Source organism: Hakea prostrata, chromosome 10 (assembly GCF_041222555.1).
Source record: "Hakea prostrata isolate BN-2017 chromosome 10, UWA_Hpros_2, whole genome shotgun sequence".
Classification (NCBI taxonomy): Eukaryota; Viridiplantae; Streptophyta; class Magnoliopsida; order Proteales; family Proteaceae; genus Hakea; species Hakea prostrata.
In genome coordinates, this window is record NC_142609.1 from 39,711,447 (window position 1) to 39,724,390 (window position 12,944).

Below are 12,944 nucleotides of genomic sequence, written 5' to 3' on the forward strand. Positions count from 1 at the left end.
TTCTAATGATTATTTGGGAACATTCATGTATGTATTTCAGTGTTGTACACTTGTATCTTAAATGGCAACTAGTGGGAGTGGCGGCACTGGTAGTGGGACTCAGACATTGTTTGGCAACATGGGGATCCACTGACTGCCAAAAAGAAAAAATCCCGATGCAAGTATTGCCTCAAGACTTTGAATTCTGGTGGTTCAACCAAATTAAAGCAACATTTGGCTGGTGGCTACAAAGATGTTTCCAAGTGTCCCAAGGTTCCTTATGAAGTACAAAAAGCAATTGCAGCAACTTTAAAGGGAGGGAAACAAAAAAAAAAGATGGCACAAAAGCAAAGGGAATTTGACGATATAGTGTTGTCTAGACCTTTTGTTGATATTGATGAGGAGTCAAGCGACGATGACAGAGGAGGAGGGTTATGGGTGTTGAGTCACGGGTCGAGTGGAGACAAATGAAGGCTGCAATGGAAGCTAGCAGACAATCCTTACATGTTGAGAATGTGAGGCAATATGAACAGACAAGAGGAGCAGGTGGTTCGGGGTCAGGGGCATCCATGCCACCTAGACATAGTTTTCATGGAAGTGAGAGGACGGAAAGGAGGAGAAAGACTAGACATTATGATGCCACATTTGACCAAGACCCCTCCCTCTTCAAGCATTAAGACATCTATCAAAGAAGCATTCCATATATGTTTGCTAAAAGTAAAGAAGGTAGTAGGGAGGAGGAAGCTAGGTTGGCAATCAGCAAATTCATGCTCTACAACAACATTGGAGTCAATGTAGCCAAAACACCATACTATCAAGGGATGATCAATGTAGTTGCTAGGGCCGGTGTAGAGGTTAAAGGCCCAACAGCTTGGGAAGTAATGAATAAATATTTACAAAAGGTAAAGCAGGAGGTGGATGAATACATTGGTTCATTAAAAGAAAAATTGAGTACATATGGTGTTACTGTGATGGCTGATGGATAAGTCCATCATTAATTTCATGGCGAGCTGCAATGGAAAGACATCCTACCTTAAGTCAGTGGATGCCTCAGATAAAATCAAAGATGTTGACTACCTTTACAAGCTTCTTAGGGAGGTGGTCCTCGAGGTAGGGCCAAAGAATGTTATCCAAATTGTCACAGATAATGGTGCTAACTTCAAAAATGCTGGTGAAATGTTTATGAAGAAGAAGAGCAGCAGGATCCACCTCTTTTGGACACTATGTGCAGCACATTCGATTAATCTTATATTGAAGGACTTGGGGAAAAGAAAGTCAATCAATATTGTGGTTGACAGGGCTAGAAGGTTAAGTAATTTTATTTATAACCATGGTTATGTGTTGAAGATGACGAGGAACCACTATAAGGGTGATCTAGTCAGACCTGGATTGACTAGATTCGCCACCAACTATGTAGCTCTGAAATGCTTTCAGAAGAAAGTGGTGGGTCTACGGCACATGTTTGCAAGTGAGGAGTGGTTTGATTGGCGTGGATCTAGTCATCCTGATGCAATACTAGCCCAACAAATCATTAGCATTGCTAATGATTCCTTTTGGAGGATGAACAGGACAGTGGGCATTATAGAGCCTATTGTGTTTGTTTTAAGGATGGTGGATTCGGAGAAGAAGCCCACAATGCCCCACATATATGCTGCCCTCCAGCAAATGAAAGAGTTGGTTAGAGCTGCTGCCCCTAGCTCATTCAAATCATACGAGAAGATCATCGATAATAGATGGGAAACGCACTTGATGCATCCTTTGGACTTGGCTGGTGAGTCACTTTTAAGTCTTTAAGTTTTTGTTGTATACTTTAATTTACATTCTTAATTTGTTATAAGTTTGAAGTTATAACTTATAACTTATAATTTATAAACAAGTAAACAACCAAATCACTAACCAAATTTTTTATTTCCACAATGGAAGCTTACTAGCTCAACCCAAAGTACCATTACAAGAATGATCTAGGGCTTAATGTAAGGTTGACGAATGTGGTGCAAGACGTGGTGGATAAGCTTGTGTCAAATCCCGTCATGCAACGGACAATTAACGGAGAGGTGAGAACTTATTCAATTGTTTCTTCAACTTCTTGCATTAGTGCATTAAGCATATACATAATACAATAATTGAAGAATTGGTGTACAGACCAGGGAGTTCAGGGATGCCTATGGGAGTTTTGGAAAGCCTTCTGCAATTGCAACTAGGCAAAAAAATGATCTTGGTAAATAGTCCATTACTATAAGTCATTAAGTCTATAACTCTGCAAATGATAACTGATAAGTTATATAAATATTAAGATTTCCTTGCCTAATGCATTCTTATTTTTTGTTATGCAGCTGACTGGTGGATGCTATATGGAACTAGTGCGCCAAATCTCACGGACATAGCAATTAAATTACTCTCACAGACTTGCTCATCCTCTAGTCGCGAGAGGAACTGGAACACCTTCTCGCTCATCCATAGTAAGGTACGGAACAGATTGGAGAGTAAGAGGTTCGAGGACTTAGTATATGTGCATTACAACATGAAATTGAGAGTAGGGCACATACAAGATGATATAGATGACGACAATCGCGAACCGATTGAAGTTGACTGATATATTCCACGAGCCCCCCGCAGAAGATGAGGAAGATGATATCATATATCAGTGGGTTAGGGATTGAGGTGGCCCAATGCTGGATGGGCCAGGAGGGCAGCCGGATACTACCATTGTTGCTGCTATGGGCCCAGATGTTGTGGCTGAGCACGTGTCTTCTGATGAGGGTCAGGCTGTTGTAGCAGCATCTGAAGGACCAACTATACCATTTGTCGAGCCACTTGGTCGACTTGAAACAACTGAGGTGACAACTAGTAGTGGGGATTCAAATGATGCCGATGATACCAGAGGGCCAAGTGGCCCAAGTCAGCCATCGAGTCATGGAGGCAATCAAGCTGGTGGTGTTGCTGGTGGAAGTCAGCATCAACAAAGGGAGTCACCTCCACCAGGTCCGAGTCATCCAACACATGTGAGCCATAGTTCCCCTATCTCTCGGACTTATGCTAGGAGTAGGAAGAGCAGATCAAACAAGGGGCAAACGAATGATTATGCGAGCATGCACGATCTTGAATTCAACATGGGAAGCATGAGCCTAGATCATGGTCACAGTGATTCACAACAGCAGAGTTTGGACACTTGCTAGTCAGCGGGGTACCAATACGGGGATCACAACACCAGGTCAGATTACAATGGGTATTCTTCTTATGGAGGTCACGCTATTCCTCAAGACCCTGCACCTGAAGAAAGTACACATATGGGAGTGAAGGTGGGTTGTTAACTGAGTGGTTTAGAAACCCCTACCCACATACTCAACAGCAATATGAACAAGAAGAATGGCACTTTCACCCACCCACGATTGGCGGTTATCCCAGAGTGCTATTCCTCTGGTATTCTGACATGGAGACATCAGTTCCATATAAACCGATATGTGACATACTACAGTGATGGATTGACTTGGGAGTCATGTGGCCACCGTTCAAAATCAATTGATGCAGAATGCTGAGTGATACTCTTATAGTCTTGTAAGTCGTAAGTTGTAATCTTGTTACTCGTCTCTTGTACTCTTGTCAGTCTTGTGACTTGTGAGTTGTGATTGTGAACTTATGGATTATGATTTATGACTTACTAAAAGTCTAAAACTTCTTATGGTAGTAAAATTTTGAAGACATTTAACTATTTAAGTTCTTTGATAATTTGATCACTTGATTACTTGATGTGTAATGTTAATGTATTTGATACTTGATAGTTGATATTTGATAACTTGAAGTCTTGAATTACTTGATATCTTTACATTACATGTTGTCTAACCTTGCATTTCACAAAATTTCGGTTTTACACATAGGGTAGACTTAGAAGATATACTTAAGGTTTTTTTCTCACAAATCTAAGGCCACCAATGTGTTCAAAAGGCCTTAAATAGGCTAAATACCAAGTTTCAACCCAACCGAGGCCCTAAAACCCACCGAGATGGGCCACTGAGATTATGCCAATTTTTTTGTAGATCTCGCTTTTTCTTAGTGGCGAGATCTCGCTCAAGAGCGAGATCTCTCACCATGATCTTAGGTCTGCCCCTTGTTCTTCTAATTCCTTCAATCTAAACTAATTCACTTATCTGTACAAGGGCACTTAAAGGCTTTAGTTGAACGTGGTTGTGCCACCTCAATCAATTTTCTCATAGTTTATCATTTATCAGAGCCACTCTCAAACCATCTCTAAAATCATCATTCCTTATCTTATCCTTCCTAGTATTGCCACTCATCCATCTTAGTATGAGTACATCAACCCTAAAATTAAGAAGCTCAAATCCTACAAAATCCAACAATGGGCCAAAATAGAGTCTTCAAAGGCCAAACTGACCAAAATGAACAATTTAATTGGCATCACCAGCTGGCAACGCTCCAAAGATTTAGAGAGCTAGGAAAGAAAAATCAGCCACTTAACACAAACATTAAGTCAGCAGCTTGCTACCAAGAAATTTATGTTACCTTTTCTTCGTTTCAGGATCTACTGGAGAACTGCTGGGTTTCTTCGAGACAGGTCTCATACCAGTCATTCCAGGTTTACCACTGGTTACATCCTTCTGCTTACTCTTGACTGGTTCCAACCCTTTATTCAACAGCGAACTAAGCTTTTCCTCTCTTATTGATAACTTGGTTTCGTCTACTGTATGAAGCCTGTCAGAGCCAGGCTTTGCTTTGTCCTTGAGAAGAGGCTTCTTGGAGCCAACTATGGTGGATCTCTTTAACAAATCATATCCCAACCCAGAAAGTTGTTTCACACTTTTTTCAATAGAACTACTATCTCTACCAGCAGAAGGCACCTTTCCAGGTTGTTTTGGAGCCCTCACAGTATTTTTCCTTGTGGACTCATCAGAACCTACGGTTCTCCTTTCTGTACTGATCTTCTCTTTCCCTGATTGCAACTCCGACGGACGTTTTTTCTGCTTTTCTTCAATAGGAGGAAATTTAACGTGAGTTCTAATTGGAGTCCCAAGTTCTTCGACAATATCATGCTCCCTGGATAACAATTGCTTTGTTAATTTGAAAAAAGAGTAATTGTAGAAAAACATGTATGAATGAAAAATAAAAATGAAGAACATGAAAACTTAGACTTACAAACAATATATCAATATACGATTTGGGAGGAGATCATCCCAAGCCCTTTGTATGATATCCTCATCCTCCAAATCTTCAAAAGCGATCTCCCTAATCAATAAATTGAAGGTTTAGCAACCATAGATAACAAACCTAGACGTCCCCTCTACCTTAAAAAAATCTCATAATGCAAAAGCCAAAAAATATTTGGGTACCTAGGTAAGCATTTCCTGTGGTATGCCTTGGGACAACGTCTACAAATTGCAAATTGCAGATCAGTATCTCCCTTGTTTTCTCCTTGTTTACAGACAAGGCACTTATGGACAGGACATGTAAATGTTTCCCCAGCAGCTATCTTTTTCTGAAGTTCTTCAACTTTAGCTTCATTCCCTCGATGAAGCAGTCTTGCAACACATTGAGGATGATAGAAATGACCACAAGTTGCAGAAGCACATTGGAAGACCTGAAAGCAATCAGAAAAGAAAGCCTGGCAGGAGATTCAAATAAAAAAAGCCGAACAATCCGGGAGAAAGGGAAGCATATTGATAGTCATGATGATGAAACTTTTAGTGCCATTCCGTTTCTCCAAAGTGCTTTTTCCAAAACATCAACTACAGCCACATTCCACTGGCTGTGTTGCAAAAACTATACTTTAACAGCTCTACTTGATGGTTCCATTCCAACCAAGCTTCGAGATTTTGCTAGTTTCAATCATCACTGTGCCCACCGAGATGATCGAAATTACGAAATTTAGCCAAAATTTCGAAATCCTTTTTTAAATTTTGACCCTTAATTTCAGTGGATTTTTTGGGTCATTCTAGCTTGGTATTTGGTGTCCAGCCTAATTTGATGCCAATAAACACATTGACAGTGTTATTTATGCCTAAAACCTAATCCAAAATGATTTTCTTGATTGGCACTAGCCCAACTATATGCAGGCAAAACTAGAAAGTCGAGAAGATTAATTTTAACCAATTTGAGTAAGGATATTATGCAAGACAACACTAAGATTTTCATTAAAATGCAACAACGGATACAACAAGTAAAATTCAATATAGAAGTATGTCTCGGGTTGGATCCATCTCCTGGGTCATAGAGGAGTACTCTGCACACTTGACATAAGCATGTCATCCCATGGTACGAATAAAGTTATCCACATAGTCCATCACTGGCATAATTGGTTGTGTTGGTCCACATGGATATACAAAGATAGAGTCCACAAAGATACACCTGATCCATCTCTTATCCCATACACAAACATGCTACTACAATCAACAGATGAACCATCATATGCTCCACCATATCCATATCCATAAGCCTTGTATAGAACAACCCCTTGGAATTTTCAAAATTCCACCAAAATTTTTGAGATCTCAACGTAATTTCTGAAATTTAATTGAAAATTTCACCAAAATTATCGAGCTGAAATTACATAAATTTCAATGAAATCTGAAACTTCTTCCGGTGGGAATTTCGTTTCATCCAATACCAAGATGGTGAAATTTCACCAAAATTTTGTGAAATTTAGAACCTGGGTTCCTGTGGCTAGTTCCCCCTTTCCCTACAAGTTTGTGCTTTAAAGTACAAATAAGGAAAGGAGAATCAAGTGGGCAAATGTACGTAGTAGAAAGATCCTGTCTTCGGACACATTCGCAGCTCAATCACTTGACATAAAGCAAATGCGCGATGAGTATGACAAATTAGGACTTCAACATCCTATGTTCTAATTCGAGAAAAGGTGAGCAGCACCGTGAGCATTCCATCCATAATATATACTCTTCATGACACAATTATGTATCCCAGACTCCTCCCTCCGATTATACATTATTAGGGAACTACAAGGAGGAAGTTTGGAAGGACATTTCAATAGAAAAGGTTGTTTTGCACGTGACAGAAATTGTCCGCCCATGTAGCCTAAGATGTTTGACCAACTAATTAGAAGTTGCAAAGTCTGCCAACTTGCCAAAGGAGACCATTGCAGACAAACTGATAGGCATTCTCTCTCCCCGTAATGGTCGTATTGTTTTCATACAACTAGACTTGTAAGCGGATCGGATTCGGCTCAGATACATAGCATCCGAATCTTATTAGCAAAACCGCTATCCAAATCCGCCAGAAATTTAGAGAAGGCATCCGAATTCTAATCCAGAACATTAATGGATATCCGACAATAATCTGATCCAATAAACTATCCAATTATTGTTGGTGATTGTCATTTTCTTTTATTTCCAATTTCCGATTACCGGTTTCCGAATCCGATTATTAACCATTTTTCTATAGAAAAGTATTTAATACTTTACTCTAACCGGATAATTTCCGATTATCCAACTATCTGATTACCGATTACTAGTTTCCGAATCCGATTATCAACCCTTTTCGAGAGAAAAATAATGTTGAATACTTTACTCTATCCGAATAATATCCGATCCAATAAGAAATTATCCAAATCCGGTTGCTTAGCGGACGATACGGATATTTTCCGATAAGAAAATTTTCAGAAATGAACACCCTTAAATGAGTACGAATGCAAATTCGAAGGTGGATTTCGGTTATCCATTTACAAGTCTACATACAATCGGCGACACGAGGCGATATTTCATGCTGTCGCTGGGGGGCGACATGACACCCCCCAGCGACACCGATTTTACAATATGTCGGCGATATATCGCCGATAGACTCGATTTTTCGATCTCACCGATTGTTTAAAGCTAACCGACGCAGAAACGCAGGCTCTGCAGCACCCAGAAGCTATTCTGATTCATCTTCTTCAGTTTTGCACTTCTACTTCGTTTTCTTCTCATGAAAATCAAGTCGTGATAAATCGTCGAAGTCATCGGAGTCGTCGGACCCACCGAAGTGGAAGAGCCAAACCATCACCGAGATTTGGGGTTTCTACCTCCCTCTGCTCGTCTGCAACTCTGCATCCTTCCTCCTCAAGTCGCATATGGCTTGGAACTTTCCCATCAGCCGAAATGGCCGTTGCTGCCTATGATGTCGTAGTTCTAGCTCTCAGCCTCTCAAGGGTGCTGATGCAATTCTTAACTTCCCTGACTGCGTGCCTTACTACGCGATTCCTGCTTCGGCTTCACCTTCTGATATACGTTCTGCAGCTACAGCTGCTGCTGCTGCTATGATGCCAAAGCCAGTTACATTTGATCAAAACCCGGTGATGGGTATCAATGCCTCCTCGGTGAACGCTCCTCCCACTGCAACAGCTCCTGCAACTATAAGTCTATAACCACCGATGGCCGATCGAATAAAATTTAAATCGTCCGACATGTCGATTGATGTCGACATGTCGGTGGTGTCGCCGGCCACCGACACGGCGACACCCGTCGACACGTCGGACCTTGCATACAACCAAGGTCTCCCAAATACACTATCACTTACCCTAATATGAATTACATCACACCAAATTTCATCATAGTAAGCATGAAGACAAATAGGGACTAAACATCCATGAGAAACTTTTATCCTATCATCATTCAAGAGGGAGACACCATAGGGGTGGGCATCCTCTTTTAATTTCAGATTGGCCCTTTTCACAAACGCATCAGACACCAAGTTGACACTACTCCCACTATCAATGAATACTTTGCCTATATGGTTATCTGCTTTAACTGTGGTGTAAAAGGACTCCTCTTCCAATCTTCATCTTCATCTTCATCTTCATCTTCATCTTCATCTTCATCTTCAGAAACAAGGAATTTGGAGATGAAGTTTACTCATGGCCCATACTCAAGTAACCTCAAATGTGAAGGCTGTTGGTCAATTCTTCCACGACTCTAGCTAACAGGAATGCATCAATGGTGGTGTTTGGATTGCTGGTATCTGCAGCTCTGATACCAATTGATGAAAACCAGGCCTAGGGTTGGGGGTAAATTGGTTATTTTCCTAGACTTAGGGTTTGCCGAGTAAATTCCAGCAAAAGGTAGAGGGGTTTAGGGTTTCTAAAGGAATCTAAACCTGCTGAATTCTGTGAAAGTGCCATTGTTGAACCAGACACCAGTGGTTCGTTGAAAAACCTCTATTGATAAGTATGTCATTGTTGATTGCAACCATTACCCCGGGGAGAGGTGTCTGGAAAGGTCCTCCAAGTGTATGGTTGTTTAAGACTCTCCTCTACCCAAATATGTAAACTGCACAGCATCTCCATTGTAGGTAATCGACTGGAACCAAGTGGAACACTAATCTGATAATGCAATCTGTTACAAAACAATGCCACCAATACTTCATCATCCCAATCAAAATCAGACAGGATAGCACGATAATAAAATTTATTAGTATACTCTTCAACAGTTAGGTTCTCCTATTGCAACTGTGCAAGCCTAAGGTGCAAATGTTGCTTGTAGTCAGTGGGATTGTGGAAAGAACCTTCTGTTAATAAGTTCATGCAATTCAACCCAAGTAGCAATTACACCAAAGCCTCAGGTTCGATTTTGTAGTTGTTCCTTCAGCCACCATACTCGAGCTGTGCCTTGCAGTTTAGCTTCTGCAAATAATATTTTTCTGCCTTCAGTTAACCCATACCATCTGAAAAAGATCACCAAAATATGAATCCAATCAAGGTACTGTTCTGGATCATTGTCACCATAAAATTCTGGAAGATCCAACCTTGCTCCTATATCAGTTCCATAGTCATCATAACGACCAGCTACATATGGTGGCGCTGCAAATGTTAAGGGTTAGAGACCTTGATGATATACCATGAGGAAGTTTGGGGATGGAAGAACTTCCAAGTAGCAATGGGCACTTAGGTCTCAGGAAGTTTGGGGATGGAAGAACTTCCAAGTAGCATTGGGCACTTGGGTTGGAGACCTTGATGGTATACCATAAGGAGGGTCAGGGATGGAAGAACTCCCAACTAGCATGGGGCACTTTTCTTTATCTGAAGCTTTTAATTGATCAATAGATGCTTCATAGATTCCATCATTCTCTTTATATAATTGACAATGGCAGTAAGAGTATCAAATTTAGCATCTATTTCGGTCTTAATAAGAGTTAAAACCATTGGAGTACTTCATTGTTGGATACCATGACGAAGATAATATAGGTGCCGGGATGATCGCAAGATGGTAAATACAAGGAATTTCAACAGATGGCAGGAAAAAAATTGAAAATTGTAAATAAACGAACACCTTTAAGTAACAGCAAAACTGTAAATAAGTGAAAGTCCATTAGAAATTGCAGAATGGCAAATAAATGAAAGCCTTTCAGGAATGGTAAAATGGCATATAGATCAAATGATATAATGGGATGGCACCAAAATAATTTCAGAAAGTTAAGAATTAGAAACAAAGCAACAAAAGGATACGCGTATAATTGGATTAAATTAATAATAATAAGATGTGAACGGATGGGACAAATTGATAAAATAAGAGACAAGAGTTAAAACAGGGAACAGAATAGAAGGGAGCTGCAGGTTGGGAAAAGGCGAAATAGTAACTCTAAGAAGACTACTGGGTTAATGCTGGAATTAATAAGCAAATATACTAAAAGGGGAAAACAGGTTTTACAATGGGGACTTAACTCTTGAAAAAAGGGAAGAGATGCGAGGTATTTGCCGGCTTCCAGCAGTGATCAACAGCAGATCAGTCTTGAACTTTGACTTCAACAAACAATGGGACTCCTGGAGTACCAGTTGAAACCAGCAGCAAGCTTCGTCGGTGTTTGGGGTTCACTTACTCGAACAGATCAGACTTCCAGCCTGCGATGGTAGCAAAATCTTAAAACCAAGAATGTTTCTAACCTCTGATTGTTTGCTTATCTTCTCTCTACTCCTTTTTTTTTTGTGGAGGAGGGTGTTCTTACCCCCACTTCAGCTATATCTCACGACCCCTCGACCCTGTGCTACAATTGGCTTTTGACCTTTTAGTGAAGGGGAATTAGAAGAGAAGGAATAGAAGGAAAGGGAAGGAAATCTCACAATCAAATAACGCTTAGCTCATCTCTCAAATCATCTATTCAATCTGCAATTGCACCCTAAAACGAACTTTTTCAAAACACACACACAAATCCTATTTGAAACAAAACTATAAAACAAAGTTCAAATCAAAGCCTAATGCACTCCTGCATATGAAAACTAAAACAACTAAAAGACTAAAAATAAAAAATTTACTAACTAATTTAACTAGGTCCAACTCTTGTTGGGCCAAACCCCATTGGATCAGTTCTTTTTGGGGTTTGATCAGAACCAATTGAACCAGCCTAATTGATAGGAAACCAGCTCCTTGCTCTGCACTGTAAGGGGTTTTTTCTCCTTCCCTCTACATTGCTGCTGCTGAAGATGCTGCTCGCTGCCTCATCTCCTTGCTCCTTGGCTCTTCACCTAAAAATCTCTTTCTTTTTCTTTCTGTTGCTGGTTTATGGGAAACTGCCGTAGAACAACTTTAGCCTTGTCTTTTCTCTTGATCAGCTCCTACCATGTTTATAATTGTCTTATATGTTAAGCCACATATCTGATGTCAAATTTGTTTCTTATATATTACCGAATACCGGTGAAAACAGTAACAGATTCCTATTCTATTCTATAATATGTTACTTATCGTAATGTTGCTTATATTTGGTAGACTTAAAATATTATACACTGCTTATTCTTGACAACTTGGTAGTGTATTTTACAGCTTTGTCACTTTTTACAAATATCCTTTATATCTCTGTTTCTGTTCAATTTTTGTTGTTTCTCTAAATTAGCAACATCCTAATGCTGATTCATGTCTCATGGTATTGCTTAAAAGTGCTGGTTTTTCTACCATGATGCTCCTTATCCTCACATATGTGTATAACTTAAGTATTGATTATTGATAAGCAATGCAAATAGTTATATCATTTTACACTAGATATCATAAATGAATTAAAAATGCCTCAAGTGCCTTGGCAACACCTTGTTGGGCGCCTAAGTGCTTAGACAACCCTCCACTGCCAAGACTTGCCTTTGTGCCATGACAAACAATGAGAAGTTCATGACCTCTATCCATCCATTGAAGAAGGATACTACTAAGCCAAGGGAACTGATACACATATAAAGACCTACTCTGAAACTACTACTTGTAGCAGTAAAGTATATCCAAAATATATTTATGTGCCAATTGCTCCGACAAGCCAAAACAGAGGTGTCTAAACCCTGACACCCCACCTCCTTAAAATTTGAAAACCACACAGCTCTAATTCCATTACAATGGTCAGTGGCATAGATGCAACGACCATTATACACTTATATATATAATGGGGTTTAAAGACCACATCTACCCTTATCCATTAGAGTTATTCTCCAATAACCCTGAATTTTTGTTTTGCTGTTGGGTGGATATTATCCGTGCAAGCAGCAGATTGAGGACAACTGTTACATGTAATATTTAATGGTTAATATTTGTTTGCTTTCTTTATATAGGGGAAAAAATGGATCATAGACAAAGTTATCATTTGAATCTATCCCAGTCAAGATCTCAAAATGATTTACAGCACCCATAGATAACTGTCGACTTGGAAGTGCAGTGAAGATGGAATTTGCAAATCTGTCTCTATGGTATCAGACCCAAAATTTGCGGAAAATGAGACACAAAAAGAAACTAAGAAAGATCAAAACATAAAATGAAGATGATTCAGTTTGAAGCATGAATGTCCAAAAAAAGCAGATTGTTTGGGCAAGCTACTGGTGAATGAGGAGACCTACAGCCCTAACTAGTAATATTTCCACTATACTTCCTTAACCCAAATCTCTTTCTTTTCCTCTGTTTTTCCTAAGGATATTTAGGTAATCTATTAATTGAAAGGGTAATTTTGAGATTTTAAAGAGACTTAACAGTGGCTTGACAGTATTCAAAAATGGATTGAACTAA

The 12,944-nt window shown here is 39.7% G+C and overlaps 1 protein-coding gene across 2 annotated transcripts in view; it reads right to left on the reverse strand.

The window, feature by feature from the left end:
- EDM2 (ENHANCED DOWNY MILDEW 2) overlaps positions 1–12,944 on the reverse strand; it is a 61,275-nt gene that overhangs the window by 27,763 nt on the left and 20,568 nt on the right. For both annotated transcript variants that reach the window (XM_089138981.1, XM_089138982.1), the window contains exons 8-10: positions 5,322–5,569; positions 5,128–5,217; positions 4,498–5,028 (exon numbers count right to left, since the gene is read on the reverse strand). In XM_089138981.1, coding sequence (XP_088995107.1) covers positions 4,498–5,028; positions 5,128–5,217; positions 5,322–5,569 — 869 coding nt within the window. The remainder of the gene's footprint in view (positions 1–4,497; positions 5,029–5,127; positions 5,218–5,321; positions 5,570–12,944) is intronic.